The 27,964-nt window shown below is 36.0% G+C and overlaps 1 protein-coding gene across 2 annotated transcripts in view; it reads right to left on the bottom strand.

Moving 5' to 3' along the window:
* Positions 1-4,547: 4,547 nt before the first annotated feature.
* DSC3 (desmocollin 3) overlaps positions 4,548-27,964 on the bottom strand; it is a 48,475-nt gene continuing 25,058 nt past the window's right edge. The window contains exons 10-17 of one of the 2 annotated variants that reach the window (XM_030926159.1): positions 18,217-18,473; positions 17,965-18,107; positions 16,716-16,940; positions 13,974-14,198; positions 11,758-11,879; positions 7,782-8,039; positions 5,427-5,469; positions 4,548-5,345 (exon numbers count right to left, since the gene is read on the bottom strand). In XM_030926159.1, coding sequence (XP_030782019.1) covers positions 5,443-5,469; positions 7,782-8,039; positions 11,758-11,879; positions 13,974-14,198; positions 16,716-16,940; positions 17,965-18,107; positions 18,217-18,473 — 1,257 coding nt within the window. In that variant the 3' untranslated portion in view covers positions 4,548-5,345; positions 5,427-5,442. The remainder of the gene's footprint in view (positions 5,346-5,426; positions 5,470-7,781; positions 8,040-11,757; positions 11,880-13,973; positions 14,199-16,715; positions 16,941-17,964; positions 18,108-18,216; positions 18,474-27,964) is intronic. The other variant, XM_010380918.2, reaches the window with a different exon arrangement.

Raw genomic sequence — 27,964 nt, forward strand, 5'->3', positions numbered from 1 at the left:
ATCTCATTTGACGTTCCTTTTAAAAATATGCATTTTGAATTTGAGAGAAGATTGATAATCATATTTGTCCCTGAGGAAAGCCTGAACAAGTCCTTTAAGATACTCTAGGATTTCATTCCCAAGTAAAGAGATGCATGAAAAGGCCCCATTTCAGTGAAAGAAGCCAGACACACAAAGCCACATATGTATGATTTCATTTATATGAATGTCCAGAATAGGCAAATCCATAGAGACACAAAAGAGATTAGTGACTGCCAGGGAATAATACAGGGAGGGGAAGAGGGGAATGACGGCTTAAAAGGTTTCCTCTTGGGGTGGTGAAAATGTTCCAGAACTAGATAGTGGTAACAGTTGCACAACATTTCAAATGTCACTGAATTATACACTTTAAAATGGTGAAAATGATGAATTTTAACCACTCATAACCATGTTTTATTAATTTTATCACTTTTTTTAAGTAAAGGGAAAAGAAGGTTCTGAGATTCAAACCTTTGCAATCAAAATAATTTGTCAGATAGAGAAGCCTGTGAACATATTCTGAAAACCATTTAATGTTTCTGTCCATGAAACTGAGCCTAATTCTAAATAGTATAAGAGCCACAAGAAACTGTCTAGTCTGGTATTAACCTTTTTCTTAAATTAAAAATGCTATTGGGTTGATAGGTGCAGCAAACCACCATGGGACACGTTTACCTATCTAACAAACCTGCACATCCTGCACATGTATCCTGGAACTTAAAATAAAATAAGTGTTATCAGTGTTCATTGTGAAAAAATCAATACAGAAAGAATAAATTATCAATTCCATTGTCTGGAAATCATGTTTTGGGATTTTATATATATATATATACACACACACATACACACACATATATATGTGTGTATGTGTGTGTGTATATATATATGTATATGTATATATATGCACAAACTTTATTTCCCTAAAAAGAGATTAGATATTGTTTGATAGTATATCCAACTACATAATTTTACCAACGACCTCACACTTTTTAGTAATTATTTCACTATGTGCAGGCAGGGTTCTATGTACTTTAAGTATATTAACTAATTTAATCATCCAACGACCCCATGAAGCTGGCATTGTTCATTGATTTTAATGAGAAAGCTAAGAGAAGAAATAAGTAGCCTTTCAGAGGTCACACAGAAAGTAAGTGACAGATCCAGGATTCATATCCAAGCATTCTGGCTCTAGCGTCCATGCTTCTCAACCATTATGACCCAATATTCAACCAAATCAATACTGAGGGACACATGAAATTTATCCAGTATTTTGCTATTACAAACAAAAATCCAATGAGCATTCTTGAAGCCATACACAAAAATAATGGTTACAATAGAAGTTACTGGAATTGAAATTTTGGTTCAACCTATATTAAAATTTAAGGCTTTTGATATAAGTAATACATTTTTGAAATGATCAGTCTTACGCTTGTGGGGGAGCACACTCCTGCACTGGGAAAAGATTCACTGTGAAGCACAGAGCACCTTTTTGGTTGGATCATCTTGTGATTAAAGTTCAGGCGTTATCTATCCTGTAAGTGGCAGAATCAAGACCGCAATATTGCCTGCTTTTCTTTTTAACTCATGTTTTCCCTTGACTACACTGCTCCTCAAAGTAAAACCCCTGTGTCAGTGTACTGACATGGAATTCTCTGCAATTATATTCATGGAATACTCTGGAATTCATGGAATACTCTGCAATTATAACCACCTTCTAATACTTTTAATACCCAATCAAAACGTATTATACATATGCATACATAGATACTCATTTGTAAAGTTGTGCTTCAAAATAGTGATCTCTTCCCAACATTACAATATATATTAATGATGCCGACAATTTGATAATGACCCATTGTCCAAAATATTCCCCATTAGTACAACAAAGACATAATTGAGAATTTCTATTTCCATGCCAGCCATAAGCACAAGTTTGCAATGTGATCATCTTAGAATTATTTAATCTCTAAATACAGCAAAAACAAGAAGCCAAGTTAATGTTGTTTTATTACATCCCGCCATATCTGTAAATATTACTTTACACATCCAATTTCTGCTTATTTTAAGCAGCCAAGTTTCTTTAAAAGCAAAGGAACTTCTTTTAACAGCAATATTAAAGCTCTGTTTAAAACATTGCAAAACAAACCCCACTGCATTTTAGACAGCTGCTTCCTTATAAAAACAAGAAAAAAACAATCTGTACATTTACATAAAGATTCCAAATCATTCCCTGGAGGAGAAATGAAAGCTTTAAAAATATATTTTCTTGCACACTCAAATACCATAAATTTCACCTTACACATATAAGAAAATAATAATACTACATATGGGAAAGTCAAATAAAACATAGAAATGAATCCCTGAATTAAATTTTCATTTGAGATGAAAGAATTGCAAATTAGGGCATACATGCAGACCAGGTGGTTTTCAGCATGTTCAAAGAACAAAGAGAAGGTTAGAGGTTTTATAAACAGGGAAGTTATACTGGTTGCTCTTTGAGAAAGTTTGTCGGCACTAGTAAGGTCTTGGGGAGGTGGCACGTTTTGATTGGCGAGTGAGGGAGTGCGCAAACCAAAGTGGGTGTTTCAGTAGCCATTAGATAATATAACTGGCTTCTGGTTACAGTAGACAATTTCATCAACGAGGCTTGCAGAGAATTTCATTCTCAGAGCAATATTTTGTGCCCTGAGTTTTCTCCCCCTGGCTTCTCTACTGTCTTTTGGTTGAGTATTTCAAGATTGATCCAATTCGTATGATCAACTTTCACACATGTTCAGAATGATTACATTAAAATAAGAAGACTTTAAACGGAAAATAAGGCCAAGCGCGGCGGCTCACGCCTGTAATCCCAGCACTTTGGGAGGCCGAGGCGGGCGGATCACGAGCTCAGGAGATCGAGACCATCCTGGCTAACACAGTGAAGCCCCGTCTGTACTAAAAATACAAAAAATTAGCCGGGTGTGGTGGCGGGCGCCTGTAGTCCCAGCTACTTGGGAGACTGAGGCAGGAGAATGGTGTGAACCCGGAGGGGGAGTTTGCAGTGAGCCGAGATAGCGCCACTGCACTCCAGCCTGGGCGACAGAGCGAGACTCTGTCTCAAAAAAAAAAAAAAAAAAAAAAAAAAGGAAAATAAAAAGTGTAAATCTAAAACACATATATTTCAGGGTCAAATTAGAAAACAAAAGATGTAGGAATAAATCAGAATTGTAGATACCCATTTAATTCATAGACCTTCTTAGTGCCCAGAGGGAGGGCTACAGAAGGAATACAGCAATTCCCATGAATGCCTTGTGTGTTCTGCACAACCAGTTCAGGCTCATCCTGCAAATGCCTTCAGACTCATCATTCAGTCAGCTCTGTCTCCTGGATTTCTCACTCCAAATAAGGTGAGCCATAGAGAAGAGGTTGGCTGATCCCTCAGCAGGCTCAAATGGCAGTTGCCATTGGCCTGAGAAAGGAAAAGGCAGTGGCAAGCCTAGGAAAAAGTAGGAAGCAGATGACGTTGCCTTTACTCTCACCCATAGTCCTCGTGTCCTCTCCTTGCCCTGGAAGGCCTGCGTCTTCGTGTTGCCCTCTGACTTCCAAATGCCTTACTTAGGCTGCTTTCTCCTAAAGTTCCCTCTGTTCTAAAATGACAACTTGATCTTTTTCTTTTATACATTCAAAGTTTCTATTTCTTCTATTATTTTAAAATTTCTCTGGAGAAAGCAAACTGATTAAAAATTAATTCACACTGAAGGATGGTGGAAAACCTGGAGTATTTGTCACTTAAGGGAATCTCTGCTGGAGGTGTTGCTGACAATGTTAGCAGAAAGCTGAAAGAAGGGGGCCCACGAGGCCTGGCTTTCCTTGATTCCCGCCAATACCACTCAGAAGAAGGGCAGTAAGGAGAAAAATGAAATTTTGTAGCTCTCAGGCCCAGACCAGGTGTCAAGTTTGTGGGGCTTAGGCCTAAGGACACTCAATCTCCCCGGGGTGCTTTCAGTGAGATCCGCCCCTCAGCTCCCTCTAGCCTCTATACTCTGGGAGGACATGGTTATTTGGTTCTAAATTTAAAAATGTTGGTCAATATAAGAGAGAACAGAAACAGCAATAGAGGATTTAACTTCAGTAAAGGTAAGTTTTAAAATGTTTTTGTTATTAGCTCCCCAAAAAAACACCTCATCTCTGGACCCTTGCTACCAAAAAACAGGGAACCCTAGCTACAGCGAGTATTCCCAAGTTTGCTACTAACTTGTGGATACAGAAATCTTGAAACAGACTGCAAAGCAAACCTACTGTTCCATCGGGTTCTCTCTTTCCTTTCCACAGAAACCAGAAAAGTTTAATTTGTTTACAGTTTTAAACAAATTACACAAATTGGACAGGAACTATTTCCTGATAGACTCAGTTATAATGCAACATTTAAGAGCTAGGCCTAGGAAGCTCTCTCTTTTTTCTATTGTAGGACAAACTATACCCCAGCCTCATGTCAAGTTTTTACAATTTTCCTCTTTGTTTTAATTTCATGTTAAATGTTGCATTGATTAATAATAATACATGTACACACATTTTTTTCCAACTATATTCCTATGGAAAATTGTTACTTCATGGGGCACTTCAACAAATTTTGCCTCCAGAGTCAAATGAATTTGGTAGTGCAGTAGGGGTGAGTCCCTATTCTTTATGAGCTGCAACATTTTAAAGTTAATTCAGTCTTCAGTGTTTCTTTTCCAAATTTTTCTTCACATAGTAATACTCAATATTTCTTATTTATTTTTTAAACTATCACTCAAAGTGAATATAAAATAATGTGATATTAACATAACTTAGCTGTTGTTGGACTAATATTTATCCAACATATTTATTACTAAAATATCTGTAAAAAAAAAAAAAATAACAGAGCAGATGCTTAATTCCTTAATTCCCGTGCTGCAGCTTGAGATTTACTAGTTGTCTGTTTTAACATTTTTCACTTTTTGGAAAAGATAAGCAACAACTTGCTTAAAAAATATAAATTGGTGAGTAGCGTAATTCAAAATTGAGGAAAAAAAGTCATCATATACATACATGTTGAAATTGAACTTTACAATATTATTTTTGGAAACCTCCAGAATGTCTGGCAAAGACCTAATTGTAGCACTGTGACATTATCTCTTTGTGCATGCTTCTGCTAATGTAATAAATTTGGGTTCCAAATTATTTAAAAAGTCAAGGTTGTCTTCTTCCTGTTTTTCACTGCAGCAGCCCACAGAACCAGCTGGAGATCCTCTTCCCTCGTAGTTATAAGTAAGGACATAATCTTGGGATGGCACGTGGTCTTCATTCTGACTACATCGATGCAACTTCTGTAAAATTTTTTAAAAAATGAATTGTATTATAGTTTTAAACAACTTAAATATATGAACGTAAAATTTATTTTTATTTACCTTTTATGTTTAATTTTTAACCAGTGTGTCCTCTAATGGATTCCTACACACAAAAAATGCACATGATTGGTCTATATCACAACCATACCATAAAGTCAGTATAGTTTACATTTCTAATAATCCATATAAGTAAAAAATTATGTATACAAGTGTTATATTTAAGTACATTCAAGTTATCATTAAACGCTTATCCCTAAATTTTACACATAGAGGTCAGGTTAGTCCAAAAAATAGAGACAATAGTCATACTGTTGGGAGTTTGAGATTGGATGTCAAACAGTCTTGGTTGTGAGTCAAAGCTCTGGCTTTACCAACTAGCTATATGATTTTGGACAAGTAACCAAATATCCTTTAATCTCAGTGACCACCTAAAGAGATTATTTTAGAAATTAATGACAAAATCATAATGCATAATACACATATTATGCCCAGCACACATTAAATGTACAATATATTTTAACTAGAATTACTATTATATGCAGTTATAAAGTAGGTAGGATTTACCAATTTAACTTCAGAATCAAGTGTCCAAGAAACCCAAAACATGGCAAAATATATATATGCACCGAAAAGTTCAATGAAATTGAAAAGAATGAACAGAACCCATATTGCAAAAATGGGGCTTTTGTAATAAAGACGCCATGCATTCAGCCACATCTACCCTGTCTGCCACTGGCCTGTCTGCCAACTCATCAACTGCCATGTCTCCTCCTTTTCCTCACCTGGGTGCCCACTCCTTGCCTGTGTGGAGCCCATTGGCATGACTTACGTTCTTTCTTCATGACATTGTTAACCTTACCTCCCATTACCTGGTGTGCAATTGAGGAACCCTCCTAAGACTATGTCTTAAGCTTCACTCCATCTCAACCTGATCTTACATGAATATTGACTAGAAGTAGAAAAAGAATTAGCACTTGAATTCGACCCTCCAAAATGCTATGGATACATAACCTACAGCCCTATACCAGAGTATCACCCATTTGCATTCCATCCAAGGATGAAAAGTCCACTGTTTGTCCTGCAATGGCACTGGTGTCCTCTGATAAAAGAGGTAAAACTTTAGTTCCGAAGAGTGTCTAATCCAGTGGCTTTCTATCTAGCTGCACATTTGAATCATCTCAGAAATGTAAAACAAAAACAAAACAAACAAGAAAGCCCAAATTCATTAAATAGGAATCTTTTAGAGTAGAACACAGACATCCGTATATTTTAAAAGCTTCATAGCAGATTTTGCCAGACCCAGTGGCTCATGCCTATAATCCCAGCACTTTGGGAGGCCAAGGTGGGTGGATCACTTGAGACTGGGAATTGGAGACCAAACTGGGCAGCATGGCAAAACCCCCTCTCCACAAAACATGCAAAATTTAGCCAGATGTGGTGGTGTACACCTGTAGTCCAAGCTATTCAGGGGGCTAACATAGGAGGATCACCTGAGCTCAGGAAGTCAAGGCTGCAGTGAGCGGAGATTGCACCACTGAACTCCAGCCTCAGCGACAGAGCAAGACCCTGTCTTTTTTTAAAAAAAAAAAAAAAAAAAAGAAAGAAAGAAAGAAAAGAAAGAAAAAAGCTTCTGCTTCATAGGGGATTTTGGTATGAACAGAGAATTCCTTATTTTAATTTCTTCTTTCTTTCACATTCTTGCTTTCCTTAGAATAAAAGCACTTTACATTTGCATGGTGCTTTGTATATTTAAAACACGTCCTGCAATGGTGATGATAGTTAATAATAGTATATTGTATATTTCAAAATTGCAAAGAAAGTACATTTCAAATGTTCTCACCACAAAAAAATAAGTATTTGAGGTGATGCGTATGTTAAGCGTGATTTAGTCATTCTACATTGCAGACATAAATCATAATATCACTTTGTGCTCCATAAACACATTCAATTATATTTTGTCAATTTGCAATAAAATAAAAAATATATAAATCATGCTATTTAATCTTTATCCTAAAACTGCATTCAAATGTTTGTGTTTTCACAGAGAAATACAGATTTCATTTGAAAAGTTTGTAATTGTGAGGAAGTAGAATTGCTTTCACATTCTTCTATATCAAAAGGGTTCATCAGGTAAATACACAACTAAAAGTGAGATGTTAGTGAAGAATATTAAAAACCTCCAATATTTATGGGATTTTATAAATTAAGTGAAATATGACAAGTGAAATAAAATCTCTTTTAAATTAAATAATGTAACAAAATCAAAGAGCACAGGAAAATGAACAGAGCAAGCAAGAGAGGGCCCACAGAAAAATACGGAAAAGCAGTTTCTGAAAATACATGTTAATTTGAATTTTCTACTTTTCTCCATTCAGAAGTTTAAATTTTAGAGTCAAAACACGTAAGGAAACTCACTTCACCAAGACGGGGCTGAGTGAAACTGTGCCACTCTGAGTAGGTGTATCTGCAGTTGTCCACCTCCGTGTGTCCTCCCCTGCAGGAGTCCAGGGTGTGATGGTGCCCAGCTCCCCAGCAGGATTCCAAGGTCTGGTTTCCTCCTTTCATCATTTCAATGGTTTCCTGTCCTCCATTTTTCATTCCTGATCCCATGGTGCCACAAAAACCTTGGCTAGAGTTGTTGGCAGTCTGGGTCATAAATCCATTGGCAGAGCACTAAAACAATAAAATAAAATAATTCATGTTGAGAGGAAATGGATTCTAAGTTGTCATGAGAAGGCAAAGGAGAGAGGACATTTATTCAACCTTTTTATTCACTCATTCATTCAACAAACATTTATCAGTTTCTAATTATGCGCCCAGATGCTGTCTTCATTCATTTTGTGCTGCTATAACAGAATACCTGAGACTGGGTAAGTTTTAAAGAACAGAGGTTTATTTCTTACAGTTATAAAGTCTGGGAAGTCCAAGATCAAGGAGTTCACATTAGGCGAGGGCCCATCCCATGGCAGAATGTGGAAGGGCAAAAGAGTAAGAGTGAGAGGGAGAGGTAGAGAGAAAGAGAGGAGCAACAGGGGACTGAACTTGTTTTACAATAAGCTTTCATGATAATAAACCCATTCCCATGGTAAGGACAGTAATCCATTCATAAGAGCAGAGCCTTCATGATCTAATCACCTGCTAAAGGTCTCACCTCTCAACACTGTTGCATTGGGGATTAAGTTTCCAACACATCAGCTTTTAGGGACAAATTTCACCCATAGCAAATGCAAAAGCCTAGAGATATAAAGATAGGCATAGTCTCTCGATGGCTCCAAGAAGCTCTTATTCCAAGGATAGAGAAAAACAAATACTTTAAGAATGTGATTACTCTACGATGTAGGTGAGCACAAAATGCTACAGGAGCACAGAAGTAGAGCATTAAAATTCAAATCCAAACAGGGTAAGTGAAATAGACTGGAAAAACTCTAAGCTAAGAGACTAGGGACTAGGAGGAGTGGGACAAACAAGGCAACCACTGCAGAAGGGTCTGGAGGCAAAAGGCAAACAATGTCCTTCAGGGGTCCCCAACTTCAATCAGTTGAGAACAGCTACCACATAAGATTGGCGTTGGGGGGAGGCTGGAGAGGTTATAAAAGGCTATAATATATAAAGATCTATATGCCATGCTAAAAAAAAATACTTTATTATGAAGATTATAGGGACTGTGAAGAATTTTAACTCATTACAGAGGGAAACACATTTCAAAAATATCATTCTAGGCAATAATGTGGAAGAAAAATAAGACAAATTTAGTGTCATGGAGGTCAGATGGCGGTCACTGCATCTGATCTGATCTGATATTCCAGGTGAAAATGATAAGGACCTAAGCCAAGGTAGAAGCAGTCATGATTGAAAGAAGGAGGTGGACTCCATAGAGAGTCTACAAGTATCTAGATTGATGAGGCAATCAAGGACAGAGTCAGAAATTATTCTTTTGTGTTCCATGAAAGCAAATAGGTAGATGGTACAACTCACTGAAACAGGGAGGAAAGATGTGCTTATGGGCAAGAGGAGAGTGAGCAACTAAAGTTTAGATACGGTAAACTTTAGAAACATGTGGGATGTCCAAGATGAATATATGAATATTTGGATTTGGAACTCAGATGAGAGCTTTGAGCTGGAGATATAATTCTGGGAGTCACTCCCAAATACGTGATAGTTGAGGCCATGGGAATAGAAGACCTATCCCGAGAAAATTGTCAACCAAAAGAAAAAAGGGCTAAGGATAGAACCACAAGAAAAATCACATTTTAAGTGGTGGGTAAGAGACAGCTGTGACAGGCCAGATCTGAGTAGCCACTGAGACAACAGAGAAAACCAAAGAGGCAGGATTCTGAAGCCATGAAGAGAGAATATGATAAGGAGTGGGAGCAGCCAATGATGTTAACAACAACAGAAAAATCACAGCCAGGTAAGAATGGGTTAAATTAAAGTATAAGTGTCCATTGGATTTAAGTGAAAGAACAGCCATTGATCACCTTTGTCAAAAGAATTTCCAAGGAGTGCTGGGTAAGCAGGAAGTAGTATCATAGAGAAATCAAATATACCTTTTTCTTTCCAAAAGTTCAGTTTGAAAGAAAAAGAGAGATGTGGAGGGAACTAGAGGATGACAAAGAGTCAAGGAAATGCTTTAAAATGAAAAAGTCTTCATTAAACATTAACTTAATACTGGAACTTTACTCCAACCCTCTGAGCTATAGGACAGAAGTTTAGTTACAGTGGTAACCTCGACATGTCAGTTTTCATTCCAAACAGTTACATTACTTTCAGGGCAAGAACCTCCATTACATTCAGGTTCCTTCGTGCCACCTTCTTATCAATTTAAATACTTTTCTACTTAAAATGCAGTCTTTAACTAAATTGAAAGATTTTTCAAGTACAGATGATTTAATGCACCTGAAATATATCTACAAAGTCATATTTATATTGCCTTAGAAAAAAATACCAGAAAAAAAGAATTGAAAAGTAGCCATTTGGTGGCAGTGCTACCCTATATTTTTTTACTTAGGTTGCTGTTACAATAAAATTCAATTACAAAAAAGGAAAAAAAGCTCTCCTCATTATTAAATCTTCTTGATGGTACAGTTTTGTTGTAATAAACACAAGTTCAAAGATCATATTTCTAAGTGGATAAAAGAGGAATTTAAAACAAACTAAAGCAATGCTGAGCCTACAGAACTATCTTTCATATTTTCTATTCTCTGCTCCTTTCTGTCCTCCTACAGTCGCATTTCCCAAAGTTCATTCTCACAGGGTATCAACAACTCCTTATCTATGTCAATAATTTCCAAGTTTACTTTTCCAGTCCTGATTATTCACCCAACTCCTAACCCCATGTGCATGCCTTCAAATGAAATTCAGATCCAAAGCTAAAATGATCACTTTTACTCATTGTATTAAAGCAAGTTTATAGATTCAAGATGAAATTTTATGTTTTTGTATAAATTAATATTTCCAAGCCCCTTTTAGAAGTGTTCCTAACACAGAACAGGTAAATATTGTGAAGTAGCCACTCAATATAATCAGCTCTAACATTAAATGGCAAAGAACAAATACTAAGTAAAAGTCTTATAGGTTATGCTGTTTTCCTCTCCTTTAGCTATTCTCACCATCTCTTCACTTTCAAACCCTTCTTATTCTTTAAGCTACCAAATAAGCTGTACCTCTTGTCACTAGCCTATCTGGTTGATCCAAACTACATGAGTACACATAGGTATCATAGGAATTTTTGAACGCTGACAGTGCTTTCTCATATTGGTTTATGGTCATGTTCCTATTTTGCTTTTCCATAAAAGTGGGATCTATTTCTCATAAATAAGTTGACATATTTTTGAGGACAGAACATGCCTTGTAAGTACTTTTGTGTATGTGTATATATATATATACTTCACACAAAACAAGAAGCATAAAAGCACCTCAGAAGTCCCAAGAAATATATAAGGAAAGAGTGGCAGTAGTCTTCCAGACCCCTCTCCCTTTCTTTTAGAAATAGCTCATTGATATTTTCCTAGTTAACTTGAGAACTTTTAGCAAGCTTTTTTCCCCATTATAAATGGTTAACAAGTTACATAAACAAATTATATCTGGAAATATACATTGTAGAGTGCAGGCAAAACAAATTATTGTTATAATAAATTCTCACCATCAAAGAACAAGTTGAAACTATAACACTAGAGTGCAAAAAAGATAACTAAAACAATACATCTGGATCAAGAAGTTTAATAAATTACCACTATATAAATATTTGCATATTGACAGATAATATTTATGCCTACTAAATCTGATTCAATTAAAAATATAAATTAACTCCTAAATTCTGAAATGAGTTTATGAAGATGAATTAAATAAATTATCAGAGATACAAATACATATTTATTTAAAAATTACTTACCACTCTATCATCTCCAGGTGCTTCTGTGTTTGATATAATTAAGTTTTGCTGTGCTAAATCTTCAGGAAAACGTTTCCCTTTAGTTGCACCAAAAACTCCACATACTAAAGTTAACAATACAGCTGAATTTAAAAATAAAAATAAAATAACTTACTTTAGCATACATAGAATAAAATCATCATCATTTATTTCTTATGACTTAAGGATCAAAGTAGAAGATAAAGCCACTAAGCATGGCTTCCCATGAATTATCTTGGCTGTTCTAAGTTAACATGCCACCAGCTAGCTTAGATTTTAGAATCAGAAGCAATCATCTGTATTTTTTTATTATCTTTCTCTAATTGTTTGAATTCTGCCCATCGAAATAAAGTACTTAGAATTATGAGTTAAACAGTACATAAAGAAAAGAAATCATCGACATTTAAGACAAAGACTTTGAAAAAACGTATTGATTCCCTCCAAAGTAATTTCGCCACATGAAAATGTAAAAAAAGAACTGTGTACAAAAAACATGAAAAAGACAGACTGCTTTCCTAGAAAAGACTTATCTTAATTGCACCTACTTTGCATCTTGCCTATTAAGAATTCTTATTCTAAATCATAATTGTGGGAGATTGAAAATACATGATAATTAAACTAAGAATAATAACAACAACAATTCTTTCAGTCTAAAAGATCCTATAGTGCATTGGCAAAATCCCCAAACTCAGACCACTACATATTTTTGTATGGCCTATGAGCTAAGACTTTGTATTTTTAAATGGTTGAAAAAATTCAGAAGAATAAGAGTTTATAATGTGAAAATTACATGAAATTCAAATTCTACAGTCCATATGTACTGTTCTATTGGAACACAGTAATGCCCATAATTTATATATTTTTATAGCAGTGTTATTGTTTCAAGGGCAGATTTGATTGGATACAATGGAAAACACATGGCCTGCAAAGCTTGACATATACACTATCTAGTCCTTTACAGAAAAAGTGTGACAACTCTTGCCTACCCTACATGGCCCCACACTACCTTTCTGGCTCCATTTCCTAATCCTCTTCCCTTTGTCCACTCTCACCACACTGGTTTCCCTGACACTCCTTAGTTTCTCCAGACATAATCACAAATGAGGGCCTTTCCATTGACTTTCCTCTCTGACTGAAAGTTCTTGCCCCAGGCATTCCACCTGGCTAACTCTTTCACCTCTTCCAAAAATCATTAAAAATAATCTTCTCAGGCCTGACCTCTCTATTGAAAATTGCAATCACTGGCACCAATACCCCCCTCACCAACACATTCCATGGCACTACAGATCCTAATTATTTGCCTCTCTTTTTTTTTCCTCCATAGCATTTAATTTATTCATTAACTGTCACAAGGCAGATTGATTGTTTTTGCCTGTTTGTTTGTTTGTTTGACCTTCCCTATTTTTCCTAAGCACCTAGAACAGTTTCCCGCCTACAGTAGGTATTTGATATGTTTATTTTTTGACTTGATGAAAAATAATGAACACATTAGAAATTTACCATGTACTGTTCTAAGCACTTCACATGCATTACCTTATTTAATACTCAGTGCTACACCATATGGTAGGCTACTACAATTATTCCTTTTACAGATGAGAAAATTGAAGCACAGTTAAGTAATTTGTCCCAGGTCACATGGCTTACAAGCGATGAAGGCGGGGTACAAACCCAGGCAGTCTGATTCCTGAGTTTTTTGCTCTTAACTTCTACTCTTACCACAAAACAAAGCTAATCTAGGCTGGAGGAGGTTAACAGAATTTAAAATTGGCAAGATATACCCAAGAAGAGATACTGCTCAGAACAGAACATCTCCCATAACTCTGTGGCTGAATGGTAAAAAGATATGGAATGAAAGTGGTTTTTAGTGGACTTTCCTAAAGCAGAAATTTTAGATTGTTCTATTTAGCCCTAAAAGGAATGGCACTGGAACCAAGAAATAAAGGCTATTTGTTTGTCAGATTCTGTGAAATCTAAGGAATTTTCAAAAATTATGTCTAAGCATAAAGTCTTTTATCTCAAGAAGGATCATGTTCCCTTCACAGAAAATATTCAAACAGAACTCAGGTAATAACACAAAAGGAACTTGGAAAGAGACTCACACCTGACGGATGCTTGGACAAGATTATTTTTTAAAGATCTTTTCCCTCACCTAGATTTGTTATTATATATTTTAAGTTCAAGAAAGTGAAAATACTTACAAAAGAGCAGTGCTATACCCAGTAGTATTGCGAGGATTGCCCATTTTCCAAGTACTACTCCTGCACTCCTTGAAGTCACACGACACTGAGCTGGATGAGTACACTCACATAGATTAACTCTCAATAATTTTGTTGCAGCTTGGCCGGCCCTGTCTTTTACAGTAATAGGAATGGTATATTCTTGAAATCCAGCATTTTTCTGATATGAAAGACGGGCAGCTGTGTCTGAAAGAAAATAAAAGAAGTTTATTTTTTAATGATCATTTATCATTTAGCATTTGTTTCATCACGTTTGTTTTTGAAGGCATCATTCTCAAGGAACTGTCTGCCACATGAAAATAAATAAAAATGGAGGACTATCTTCAACCTTTCAAACTCTAATATTATCTTATATGTGTTGTCCCTTGTAATTCCTTAGAAAGGAGCCCTTAAGAAATAATTTGGCATTGGAGTGGCCCAGTAGTGTTCTAGTAATGTTTATCTATACAAACTAATAATGTTAGGTTGGCTGTTAACATACGCTTCAAGCATTTTTCTTTAGTACCAATGTATCTACAGGTACACACAAACAGTTTCTGAAGTTCACATTCTTTTATCCACTGACCTTCTAGTATTTGCACATTATTCATATGGATAAGGTAATTTTTTCAAAGCACAATAGATTGTTTACGATTAACGCGTTGTATCTGGAAGTAATCTTAGTACCAGAAGCTAATTAATATCACTCAGGCTACTTATAAGACTTACACAAAACAGAAATGTCTATATAACAATTCACTTTTATCAACTGTGATAGTCAATTTTCCCCAATAGTCTTGGTCTATTATTTTAATGACCATATTATCAACTAACCAAAAGCTCCACAGAATTTCAATGGCAGTTACAACCTCCCTGAGTTTTTATAATAGAATAAGTAAAATGAAAAAGTAGCATAAAACATACCCTGGAAGTCATCTGGAATTCCTAAGCCTTGATTAAATGCTCTGCTGTAGCTGTAAGAATTTCAAAGATTTTGGCTGCACCTCATACCTGAAGGCTCCCTAGAGGAATATGAATTACCACTTGGGTTTACTTAGGACCACTCAATACCACACTGTGTCTAAGGTAAGATCCTTGAAATCCCTCCACTCCCTCAAGACAACAAGTGGAGCCATAGTAATGTCTTATTCACAGTAGTGTATTTGCCTCTGATTTTCCTTCACTCACCTACGCTCCCTTCATATTGTCCTCCTGTCACCAGTGTCACCTTTAAAAGATGTAAATCCTGGGATGGCATTGCCTTACTTGCACATTCCCAATGTATAACTGCTGTTGCCTACTGTACCAAGGTTAGTCCTCTCAGCCTGGCACACAAGGCCCTTCACCACAAGATTCCACCCTTTCTTCCACCCAACCTCTTGGCATTCTTACTAAAACCTTCTAAACTCTAATGACATGGATGTACTAATTCTTCTGGTATGTTTCTTCTTTTATGCACATTACTAATCAATTATTGAACAAGCAAACATTTATGAAGCAGTTAGTATCTACTAAGCATTAGGCTAGGTGCTGGAAGCTCTAGGAAACTCATGTATTGGAAGGGAGAGGTAATCAGATGTTAATACAACAGGAAAGGCACTGCAATGCAGGTAGCAAAGGGTCATGGTGCCACTCCTTCCAATTCAAGACAAACTTCAGAGGTGGAGCATCTCAGCTGGGATTGTGTCTGTCTTGTTCGTCTCTATATAAATCCTCAGGATCTGGACTAGTGCTTAATAGATAGTAGGTGTTCATAAATATCATGAAAAAAATATCATGCTCATAAATATCAAGCTAAGAATCGGAAAAGGAGGTATTCTATGTAGATAGAGCTATACACACAAAAGTCCAGTTGCATGAAAGAACATGGCAGTAACAACAGAGTGAAGTATGGATGAAGTACAGAACATGACACCCCCCATAAACTGCTACAATAGGCAGCAGCCCCTCGACAGTCCTTCTCATATCCCTTTCCATATCCTGCCAAGTTCGCTTCCAGGATACCCTAGAGTGCTTAGTCTATACACCTGAGTTCGTCACTTCCAGAGTCAGCTTACAATACAATTTAAACTACACATCTTCTGCTCTCTCCTCACCTCATTGGTGAGGAGAGAGCAGACGGAGTCTCCCTCTGTGCCCCAGGCTGGAATGCAGTGGCACCATCTCTCAACTCACTGCAACTTCTGCCTACTGGGTTTAAGCGATTCTCCTACCTCAGCCTCCCCAGTAGCTTGAATTACAGGTGCCCGCCACCACGCCCAGATAATTTATGTATTTTTAACAGAAAGGAGGTTTCACCATGTTGGCCAGGCTGGTCTTGAACTCCTGACCTCAAGTGATCCACCCACCTAGGGTTCCCAAAGTGCTGGGATTAGAGGCATGAGTCACCGTGCCCAGCCACCGGTACTATTTTTAAAAACACACACACACACAAACACACACACATACACACACAGTTTGTCTTAATGATAAGCTGCCCAACATTTTAACAAAGCTTTTCTTTGTTGTAAATGTAAATTTTGCCTTCATAAAAATTACAACTTCTTTCATTTTATATATAACAGAGCCCCCATACAATATTTATAAAAGGTTAGTTTATCCTTCTAAAATATATTAATGAGACTCAGTTTTACTTCATGTTTTGTGTAAGTAAGCAAGTCAATCTATCCTCCAGTTATTCTCAGTTATTTCAGAGTTTATAAATCATTATTTTTTATTAAATACCATTAACTTTGGTGAGGCTCCACAGTCTACTGATTTCTGGAGAAGTATTTGGCAAACTGAAATAAAATGGAGCTCCATGGACAGGTTCATCAGGATCAACAGCTAAAATGTCGGTATACCCCATTTTTGGTTTACAAATGACTACATATTCTTGAAGTATTTCTGGTGGATTATCATTTACATCTTCAATGTCCACAGCAAGTGTTCCAGTACATGACCTATTATCTAAGGACAGAGGAATAAGGTTTAGTGTTATTTTAAAATTCTTTTATAGTTTCTTAAAGAATAAAATTCAAAGTAAATTCAATTATATTCTTTTTTTTTTTTTTTTTTTTTTTTTTTTTTTTTTTTTTTTTTTGAGACGGAGTCTCACTCTGTTGCCCAGGCTGGAGTGCAGTGGCACAATCCCGGCTCACTGCAAACTCCGCCTCCCAGGTTCATTCTATATAGGATATCTGTTTTTAAATAAAGTGATTATTAAAGGAAATGATAAATAAATAAGAACATAGATGGATAAATAGAATCTACAGCTAGTCTGAAGTGACTATTGCTACTGATAATATCAGATACAACTGCCAATAAATCTTTTACCAGAATTACTACCAAATAAAAATAAATGTCTCAATTTCAATCTCTATTTTTGGGAGTTCCAGGTGCCAGGTGTTAATGAGCAGTAAAGTGGTTACAGATAAGATTTCTAATCCCAGGATATATTCAAACCACTAGGAAGATTTTTTAAAATATAAGATCCCCAGGCTCCACAACCAGAGATTCTGATTCAGTTATTCTAACAAAGTATCTACAGAGTATTATTTTTATTTTAAGGTGAAGACAAGGTTGAAAAACTCTGAGTTACTTTAAGGAACAGAATTCAAGAAAAGGATCACTTTGACCTAATATTCGGCTGAACATATAGTTCAACTTAAAGCTCAATTTAAAGTGACACAAACAGATGTGGAAGTCTGATGAGACCATTTTATCTAGTTTAAGATTTCAGTTTTATTTTTGTCCTCTAGCACAGAAATATATAAGAATTTAAGGTCCTGCCCTATTGGGGATATAAAGATAAATAAAACATGGCTTCTTGTCACCAAACAGTTTCACCTTGTTACATAATTAAGAGAGACAGAAAGAGTCTTTAATTTCAAAGAATTCCATACACTTACCACCAAAAAAACTGCATAAGAATAATTATATTTTATTCTCTAATTCCTTTATAAAATACCAGATTAAAACTTCTTTTTTTTACCTTTGTCTATTGCCAGGACTGTAATATTATACAACTCATTTTTGGGAGTTTCGACCTCCCTATCCAGGATTTTGGAAGTTATGATTGACCCTGAAATTTCATCAATGGTGATCCAACCTTTAGGATCATGCAATTTTTTGTACCTGTTAATAAAAAAAAAAAAATCTTTAGCATTAGAAAATGTTTTCAAATAAGTTACTATCTCAATGATTACAAATACATTATTAGTATGTGATTATAGATTTATTTTACCTTAAACCATTGCCATTTCTAGTTTCGGGGTCATATGCCTTATAGCCATTGATCTTTGACCCCACTGCTAAGTTTTCTTTAATCCGCACATATTGGGCTGCAGGGGTGCATTCAGGCCCCTCATCCAGATCCCTCACATGAACTGTAACCAAGGCTCTGTTCAAGGCTGTCACTCTGGGTATATCTCTAGTAAATGGCGCTTCATTGTTTACTCCAATTTCCAAGTTCACTTGATGGTTTTCTTCATAATTCAGTGGCTTTAAAATAAAGTCCATGCATGTCATTATCAGTGTAAAATACTTTTGGTATTTCAAATGGCGAGTGAACATTTGTCATTCTGACCAGTGTTGCATAAATTCTATGTTCACATTTTGTTAATACTGACTTTTATCCCTTGCTAGAAAGAGAGTGGATCCTGTACTAAGCCTTTACCTAGAATGGTCCAAAAGCTTCTGCAGGTGGTTTTATAGAGTTGAACAAAAGAAATTCCTGAATTTTTATATATAGTAAGAGTGAAATATAAAAATTTCAGTCTTACTAAGGAAAATGATTCTGATTCAAAAAATAATGCAAACAGATGACAGTATTCCTATGGCCCTCCTTGGAGCACTGTCTAACAGGTTGGGCTAAGGGTCATCTGAGTATGGGAAGGTGCCTTTATTTGGCTTATCAGTTACTACTGACTATGGCCCAGGCATTTTATAACTCTTGTAAAGTTTGATGTTGACTTTCACAAAACCAAAATGTGCAATGATTTCATTTTCTGTCTCATAGAAAAGATATCCCCAATGTCTGGGTGTTTTTTTATTTTATTTTATTTTATTTTATTTCATTTCATTTCATTTTTGAGACAGAGTCTTGCCTTGTTTTGTCACCCAGGCTGGAGAGCAGTGGCACAATCTTGGCTCACTGCAACCTCCACTTCTTTGGTTCAAGCAATTCTCCTGCCTCAGCCTCCCATGTAGCTGGGACTACAGGCACATGCCACTATACTCAGCTAATTTTTGTATTTTTTTCTTTAGTAGAGATGGGGTTCTGCCATCTTAGTCAGGCTGGTCTCGAACTCCTGAACTCAGGTGATCTACCTCCCTTGGCATCCCAAAATGCGGGGATTACAGGTGTGAGCCACCATGCCGGGGCCCAGATATCTGTTTTAATTGCCCTCTAAGGCATCTAACTGAGCCATCTAATTTCTGCTTTTGCTTTTATCAAAATCCATCCAGAGTCTCATTTCTTCTTAGGAATAAACTTGTCTTTTTTCTAGTTCCTTCATGAATAAGTTAAAACCTTTATCCATCCATGCCCACTACCTATTTTTATGAAAATTAAATTTTTAAACATTTGAGAATTATACTTTGCTTTTGTCTATAATTCATCCGATGAAATTTTCACAGTGGATACACAGAGTAAGGGAAATACAATGTGATTAATTTCAATGACATTGAATCTCAGGCACTGCTCTAACAGTGAAAATAAACTCACTAAATCCTCATGACATTATGAACTAAGTATTATTGGCCTCATCCTCATTTTACAGAGCAGAAAATGGGAAAAGGAGATAAACTTATTTTTTTTAAGGCCAAAAGATAATCATTTGAGCTTGAGTTTGAAGCCAGGTAGGCTGACCTGAGCCCATTTCCTTAGCCCACACTATAACCCCTATGCTATCGTGTGCTGCTTAATTGGCTCACTGGTCTCTAAAAGATTTCCAAATCAATCTTTGATTAAATTCAGTTTTAGATAACAAATCAAGTTAAACCCATAAAACATTATGTTACACTGTACTATAAAGTTGAAGCACTTTTTCTTCAATTTCTCTTTCTGCTTATCAGAACAATCACTGGCTAAACATTGAACATAATCAAAACTGGTGAATAAAATTATTTTAAATCTTTCTCCACACCTAGGTATTAACGGAGTAAGACACTAATATCACGAGTCCACTAAAAAGTCAGAAAAGTTTCTGAATCTTAGAATCTACAAAATGTATGTAAAATCTTTTTTATTTTGTTTGAGTATCCCAGAAACTGGAGAGTCAAGGAAAAAAATATTAATATCTGTTCATTTGATGCTGATGAACACTGCTTCACAAATCTCATGCGCTGGTGTGATCACACGGAGAGTAAGAGCAACTGCTGGCAATGAGAAATGGATGGAAATGGAGAGAACAGCGGCTGCACTGGAGGAGGTGCAACTATTCAATCCAAAAACACTCACTGAAGCCTTGGAGTGTCTTTGTCCCATTTTCCAACGCTTAAGATGGATATTGTCTTAGTAGCTTAAAACTCTCCAAAATTAAAAATCTGGTGAGATGAAATCCCAAAGATGAATGAGATTAGTTAATCCCATTAATTAATAGGAAAGCATGTAAATTCTTTTCCACCTCAGGGTACGTTTTTGTTTCGCCATTTAAAAAAAAGTGTTTAAAAATATCCCACATCTGCGCTGAGACGACAACTCCCTAGAAAATGTATAGCTGTGGAAATGGAGCTGAGGACTTTCCATGTTGAGAATGACCAAGAATAATATCATCCTCACTCAAGCCCATATGCATCACTGCTGCTGCTCAAATGGACAGAAGTCACTGAGATGGAATGAGTTTACCCAGAACTCAGCAAAAGGCCGTATCACTCATGCTTTGTGGTTACAGAAAAGTTATCCATTATGGAACAGTATAACACTAGTCTCAAGGACATAGTATAACTTTTTAAAATAAAATAATAATATCCTACAGTTACCAAGTGCTTTTACATTCAATATTATATTTGAAAAGCTATTAGGGAGGCAGAGAGAAGTATTGTTCCCATTTCACAGATAACACGGAGGCTAACTTTCCAAGATCACACAGCTGTGGAAAACAATTTAACATAGTGCTTGACAGAGTATACTTAGAGTCAAAGAGCTAGGTTCAAATTCTGCCTACACTACATCCTAGCTGTGTGGCACTGGGAAAGTTATTTAGTGTCTTTAACTTTTCTCTTCTGTGAAATTGTTGTAAGAATGACATTTAACACTACAGCATAAAATAAGTGCTTTACACTAAATTCTGAGTAATCTCTCAAGCTGTCGCAGAGGCAAATGAAGGGAGTAAATGATGTATGTTTTTGTTAACAGCCAATGTAATGCGATAAAAAGAGATGCTAACTAACAAGAAAATGTTTGCAAGCTTTATTCAGCTAAAAGAAGTATACCAAAGCAATTCTTGGTTTGGCCTACTGATTACTTAATTCTTTGAGGCATAAAGGAATGAATAATGTGCACTCTTTCCCTGAATACAATTCTCACTAGCAAAAAAGAACCAGCGCATTGGAAGAGGAAGATTCCTTTCGAGTTAACAACATAGTGATGTCATTCCTTAATCAGTACACAAGAGGTTACTCATCATTAGGTACATAGCCTACATGACAGAAAGATGGGTTTTGAACACCCTGATTATATAGGGTTTGATTTTCAAATAAAAGGTGACTCACTGAGATTAAAAAGTACTTAAAGATGCCAGGCACGGTGGCTCACGCCTGTAATCCTAGCACTTTGGGAGGCCAAGGCAAGCAGATTGCCGAAGCTCAGGAGTTCAAGACCAGCCCGGACAACGCGGTGAAACCCCATTTCTACTAAAACACAAAAAATTAGCCGGGCATGGAGGTGTGCGCCTGTAGTCCCAGCTGCTCGGGAGGCTGAGACAGAATTGCTTGAACCTGGGAGGTGGAGAGGCGGAGGTTGCAGTGAGCCAAGATCACACTACTGCATTCCAGCCTGGGAGACAGAGTGAGACTCCATCTCCAAAAAAAAAAAAGTACTTAAAGACATGATTTAACCACACAATCACAACTCTTTCCCAAGGAAAAGAATAAGATACTTTCAAAGACTAGCATGGCTATCAAAGGAGCCTTGTGACAATTCAGCTTTTCTAAGGGTTTGGATAAAATATGAAAAGGATAACATAACATGGCAAAAGCAAATTTTATTAATCAAAATGTTAGCAAATAATATGAATGACTCAAAGGAAAAGAGAAGGTACGATTAGCAAAGGAGCTAGTAATGTCAGAAGAAGAATATAATTTAAAAAGGAAACACCCAAAAGTAGAAATGAATTAAGGTTCCAAAAAGAGAAGATCCTCTTGTGCAAATGAAGTAATGGCTTTATCAAGCTAAGTAACTCAGGTATGGAAAAGAGGTGACATAAGGGAAGCAAGGATACCAAGCCAGAAGGAGAATAGCCCAGGAATTATGAGTAAGAGCTCTGCATCAGACAGATCTGGATTTGTATCTTGGATGTACAAACAGAGTTCTCTCTCCTAGATAGTTTGGACATTCAACACCTGATTGTGGGGTACAAATCACCTATCCTAGCTGTATGGGCTGCAGCATGTTATTTCTCTTTGATTCAGTCTACTCATCTGCAAATGAGAAGAATGAGAGTAATAACCACATGGGCTTGTTTTGGAAAGATGAATAAATCTTTAAATTCAATGTTTTTGGGGGTTTTGTGGGACACTGTTTCAGAGCATGGAAAAAAAATAAGGAAAATAAATTATTTTTATGAAGCAAGCAAAAACTTGATAGTAAAAACTTAATAGCAATTATACAAAAGGAAAAACAATGGATAAATCATTTTTGTGGATATGGATGTAAATCCTAGACAGATATTAGACACAACAGCTGAAAAAATGAAATTACGATCTGGGGTATGACTTATGAGAAAAATGCTAATTCTCCCCAACTCTTTCTACAAAGTTAATATAATTGTAAAAACATCAAAAGGAATATTTTTAAACTTGGGAGCTGATCTGAAAGTTCACATGGAAGAACAAACAAGCAAGATATTCATAAGAACAAAATCCACAAAGGAAGATCACTAGGTAAGAATGGCATGGAACACTGCAAATACTAAAATGCGTATTATACATTTGATATTCTTAAATAGCTAGCAATAAGACAGCAGCATATAGATGCTAATTAATAAACAATGAATTAATGGTACAAAAGAGAAAGTCAAAAACAAACTCAAATATACATGTATCTTATTTTATGACAATGAAAATATGTCAAAACATGAATTGTGTTGGAACAGATAGAAAAACTAAAATTCGATTCATATCACATTTGTTCTAGGATAAATTTCATACAGATCAAAAATTTAACTGGATAGATAATTAATCAATAATAAATTAGAAGAATTTCAGATAAAATACTTTCATAATGTCAATACCATCATAATGACACAAATCTCATAACCATAGAAGCCTCTGATACATCGTGACCTTGAACAAGCAAACCCTGCCAACAAAACAAATCCTAGAGCTCAAAAACCAACACAAGCAAACTTACGCAACAATAAAAATGGGTAAAAATATTTGCAAAAATATTTCCTACCATAAAACTCTTATAAATGAATAGTTAATAGATGAGAAGAGCAAAACATAGAAAGTGGCTAAAAGACAGGACTAGTGAGCTTGAAGATATGAAATATATTCAATGGTGTCTTCATATAAAAGGAATGCTCAGCTACACTGAAACACCTTTTTTTTTTTGCTATTTGACTGATAAATACCAAAACTTGAAAATATCATTGGCAATTATTTTACAACAGGCGTGTGTGTACATTTCTGGTGAGCATGTCAACATGCACCGCCTCTCGGGAGGACAATCAGGCAATAAATCCACCACAGAAAAAATAGCCATGTCCTTGACTAAGCCATTTCATTTCTAGAAAATTATCCTGCATTTAAGTTGTAGTATATTCATTGTAGTATATTTTGAAATAATGAAAATAAATTAGAATTTCAATTGATATGGTCTAAATTTCCATTTATAATGAACTAGTTAAATAATAATTTACATTCACATGATGGATATTTTACTGTAATGTCTAAAATAGATAGCTGTAAAAAACATCAAAGCTATTTACATACCAATATGTAATGACTTGAGAGAAAGGTTGTTGAATGAAGAAAAGCACAGAATAAGGAATACAGAATATCCATGGGTGTGGTCTAAACTTTCATAGATATGAAGCTGGTTAAAAAAATATGATATATCCATACCATACCACGAAATATTACCGATGTGTATGTAATGAACTCAAGAGATATGCTAATTGAAGTAAAATGTATTTGTTTTTAAAAAAGAAGCATGATAAGATTACCTAAACATGTTTGTGTGTATAGATAATACCTTTTGAATAATATACAGGAAACAGGTGGCATGTATGAATTCTTCCAAGGAGAGCTGAGTGGCTGACAGACCAAGTAAAAGTGAGACGTTTTACACCATGTTTTTTGTTTCTTTTGAACCTTGAAATTTTGTTTCGTTTGAACTTTGAACTAATGAACTGCTTACTGAAAAATTTAAAATTACTGGCTTTATTATTGAATAAATGTAATAAATAATCTATTGACATTTAAAACAATTAAATGAGATACTACAGGTTAAGCACTTGGCATAGTGCCTGGCATTTAATAAATAATAAATGTTAGCCATTATTGTTAATTTGCATTTAATATGAAGTATGAATCTGAGAACATAATTGGATTTCATGATAACGGGCTGCAGATATAATAGATTCTGTGACATACTGAATACAAACTGCCATGTGGGCTTAATGAGGCATGGCACACGGTAATGGAAAGATAATTAATTTGGGAACAAAGCAGACCAGGTTTGTACTCCAGGGTGGACAGTTAATATATGCTTGACTTTGAGGAAGTTATTTACCTTCATTAGCCTTAGGTGGTGGTTGTGTTTTTGGGGTTTGCTTTTTTTTTTTTTTTAGTCAATGTAAAATAGGGATAATAACACCTTGTCATATAGGGAATGTGAAAACTACGTACAACTTATGTAAAGTGCCTAGCATTTTCTGTGACATAAAAGGAACTTGATTCATGGTAACTTCTTTTAAAATTCTAAAAATATTAAAAGTATTTCCCTGATGCAGAAATTAAGATGTAATATCAAATATAAGGGCAACTATCTTATGTTTTAAAATAATGGAAACAAACATATACAAATGTATTAGGGAAATTTTTGATATTCTCCAGATGTGAAATTAGGTTAATCTGAACCAGAAACAAAGCAAAGTATTATTTATCTAACTGCTCCCCATTCTGGAGAATCCTGGAGTGCTACCCAGAAATGAAACGAATGCGTATCAGTCACATGGAATGAGAAATATTCCATGATATAGGTTATAATTTCCAATCATCTTTGGAAATATTTTCTTAATACCTCTATGGTCAGAACTCCGTTGACAAAAAAAACATACAAAAGACCATTGAGTACATATACTCATTGATTAGGCCTTTTTAAAAATTAGAGTATACTGTTTTGAAAAAGTTTACCAGAGCTCATGTTGTGTTGGTCAAAAAAACTTACAAATACAAATTTAATTCCTAATAGTATTTAAATTTTATCTCCTCTAAGCAAGACAAAACCATTGATATCAAATAATAATGATAATAATAGAGTTTCTGCATATGGCTCTTGAGTAACGGCCTTGAGAGAGACTGGAGGAGCTGCCTTCTGACCAAGGAACAGATAGACAGCATACCAAAAGGTCTGAGCTTGGATCTCTGACAGAAGCTACTGTAGTTAGCATCATCCACCCTTCCCAAATCTTAAACTATTACTTTCACTTATTTACAGGAGAAGCCCAGGCTTGGTGGGGGTGAGGTTGGCGATCAGAAGGACTTGTTTTCTGAGCACCAGTCATAACCCTGCTGATTAAAACAGAATCTCATCAAAACAGTATGCAGTCAAGAAACCAGCCACAATCAGTTAAACCAAGAAGATGATGAACGAGACCTCTAATTGGCTCAATCCTCATTATATGCTCATAATAATGCATTAGCATGCTAAAAGACGTTCCCACCAGTGCCATGAAGGTTTACAGATGCCATGGTAATGTCCAGAAGTTACCTTATATGATCTAAAAGGGAAGAAACCCTCAGTTCCGGGAACTCCTGCCCGTTTTCTAGAAAATTCATCAATAATCCACCCCTTATTTAGCATATAATTAAGGAGTAGCTATAAATAGAGCTAGTCAGCAATCCACAATTGCTACTCTGCCTAGGAAGTAGCCCTGCTCTGTCTGTGGAGTAACCATTTTCCTTTGTCTGTTGCTCTAATAAGTTTGATTTGCTTTCACTTTACTGCTGTCTTGCTCTTAAATTCTTTTCTGGGTGAAGCCAGGAATGGGCTGAGGCCCAATTTTGGGATTCACCTGCATCAGGAGGAAGAGGGGAGAAGGGTGTCCAGGAGAACACTTAACAAAATATCTGTTGCAATCACATCAATTCGAAACAAATGCCTGTACTACCTAAGTGTTCAGCCTTGAAAACTGTATGAGATACACAGTAGCCCTTTTCAGAACAACCACAGCCCCTCAGCCAGTTCCCATGAGTGCTGACAGATTTACATCTCAACCACTGAAAGATTTGGCTCTTCAGACTCGGGGTCCCCCTAAAACCAGAGGACTCCCTCAGCAGACAGCAGGCACAGCCCAATCCAGAAGTGCGGTGAATTTAAGGATGCCTGGGGGAAACCTTCAACCAGTGGGGTCTGGGTACTGAGAAGGGATGTGAGGGGTAAATGCCCCAAGTATCCATCTTTGAGGGGATAATTATGAGGCAAGTTCTACATGGTTTCCTGAATGGATGAACACCAAAGGTGATGAGCTCAATAATGCAGACTGGATTGGCTTTTCCTCCTTTCCTGTCTTATTTCCCCATTTTAACATTGGCTTCCTGGGACCCACTTCATAAATATCTACCCATGTTCAGGTCTTTGCCTTGCATTCTGCTTTCTGGAGAGTTCAAATGAAGACTAGATTGATTTGGACTATAAAAAACAAAAGCAATAAGTGGTATTTTCTTATTCTTTTCCTATTACTGTCAACTGTAAAGCATAGTGGTTTTTTTAAGTACTTGGTTTTTAGTATTCAATTTGAGCAGATCATATTACAGAAAAATGAAATAGGGAGGTTTGATGTTAAGAGTCGATATTTGACTCTTCACATGTGCACAGAACTTACCAAGTCTTAGTATATGAGCCTTGGAAATTTTTATGGAGGAATAACTGCAAATAGAGGGGTTTATGTACCAAAGACGCCACTATACTATTTTTGGCAGATAAACCTCTTTCACTCAATGAATGACCCCTATTCTTGTCCACAGGACAATATTAATTTTTTTTTTGCTCTGGGCAGGAAGTATAAAACCAATAATCCTTTTCAAACAGATCCCTTCCTACCCTCTTCCTACTCTGGACCCTAGAATGTACCAGCACAACCAAATATACAACATATTAAATAAAAAGTAAGTTCGTTCATTGCTGTCTGAGATAACACTAAATTTCATTGTCAATATCACCTTTAAAAGGATCAAATACAACCAGGCATATTTATAGAGAAAACGAGAAGAATATGGGCTTGTATGTCACATCATGTAAGAATTAAGAAATTGAGAATATTTATCTTACAGAAGGTAAGTCTCAAATGAACATAGCAGTCTTTTCAAAAGAATCATACCTGTTCTGAAGAGCATTAGAGGAAGAATCAGAACCAAATACATGAGTTATAAGAAAAATAACCTGAGCACAGTAGAAGTGAGAACTTCTGAGAACCAAAGCATTTCAAATGTGGAATAAGTGGTCAGTGGATCTATGGAGATCCTTATAAATGAGAATGTTCAAGCAAAAGCTAGGTGACTAGCAATCGGCAATAAAATTACAGAAGACAGACAGGCCTGAGATT

This window comes from Rhinopithecus roxellana, chromosome 21 (genome assembly GCF_007565055.1).
Source record: "Rhinopithecus roxellana isolate Shanxi Qingling chromosome 21, ASM756505v1, whole genome shotgun sequence".
Taxonomy (NCBI): Eukaryota; Metazoa; Chordata; class Mammalia; order Primates; family Cercopithecidae; genus Rhinopithecus; species Rhinopithecus roxellana.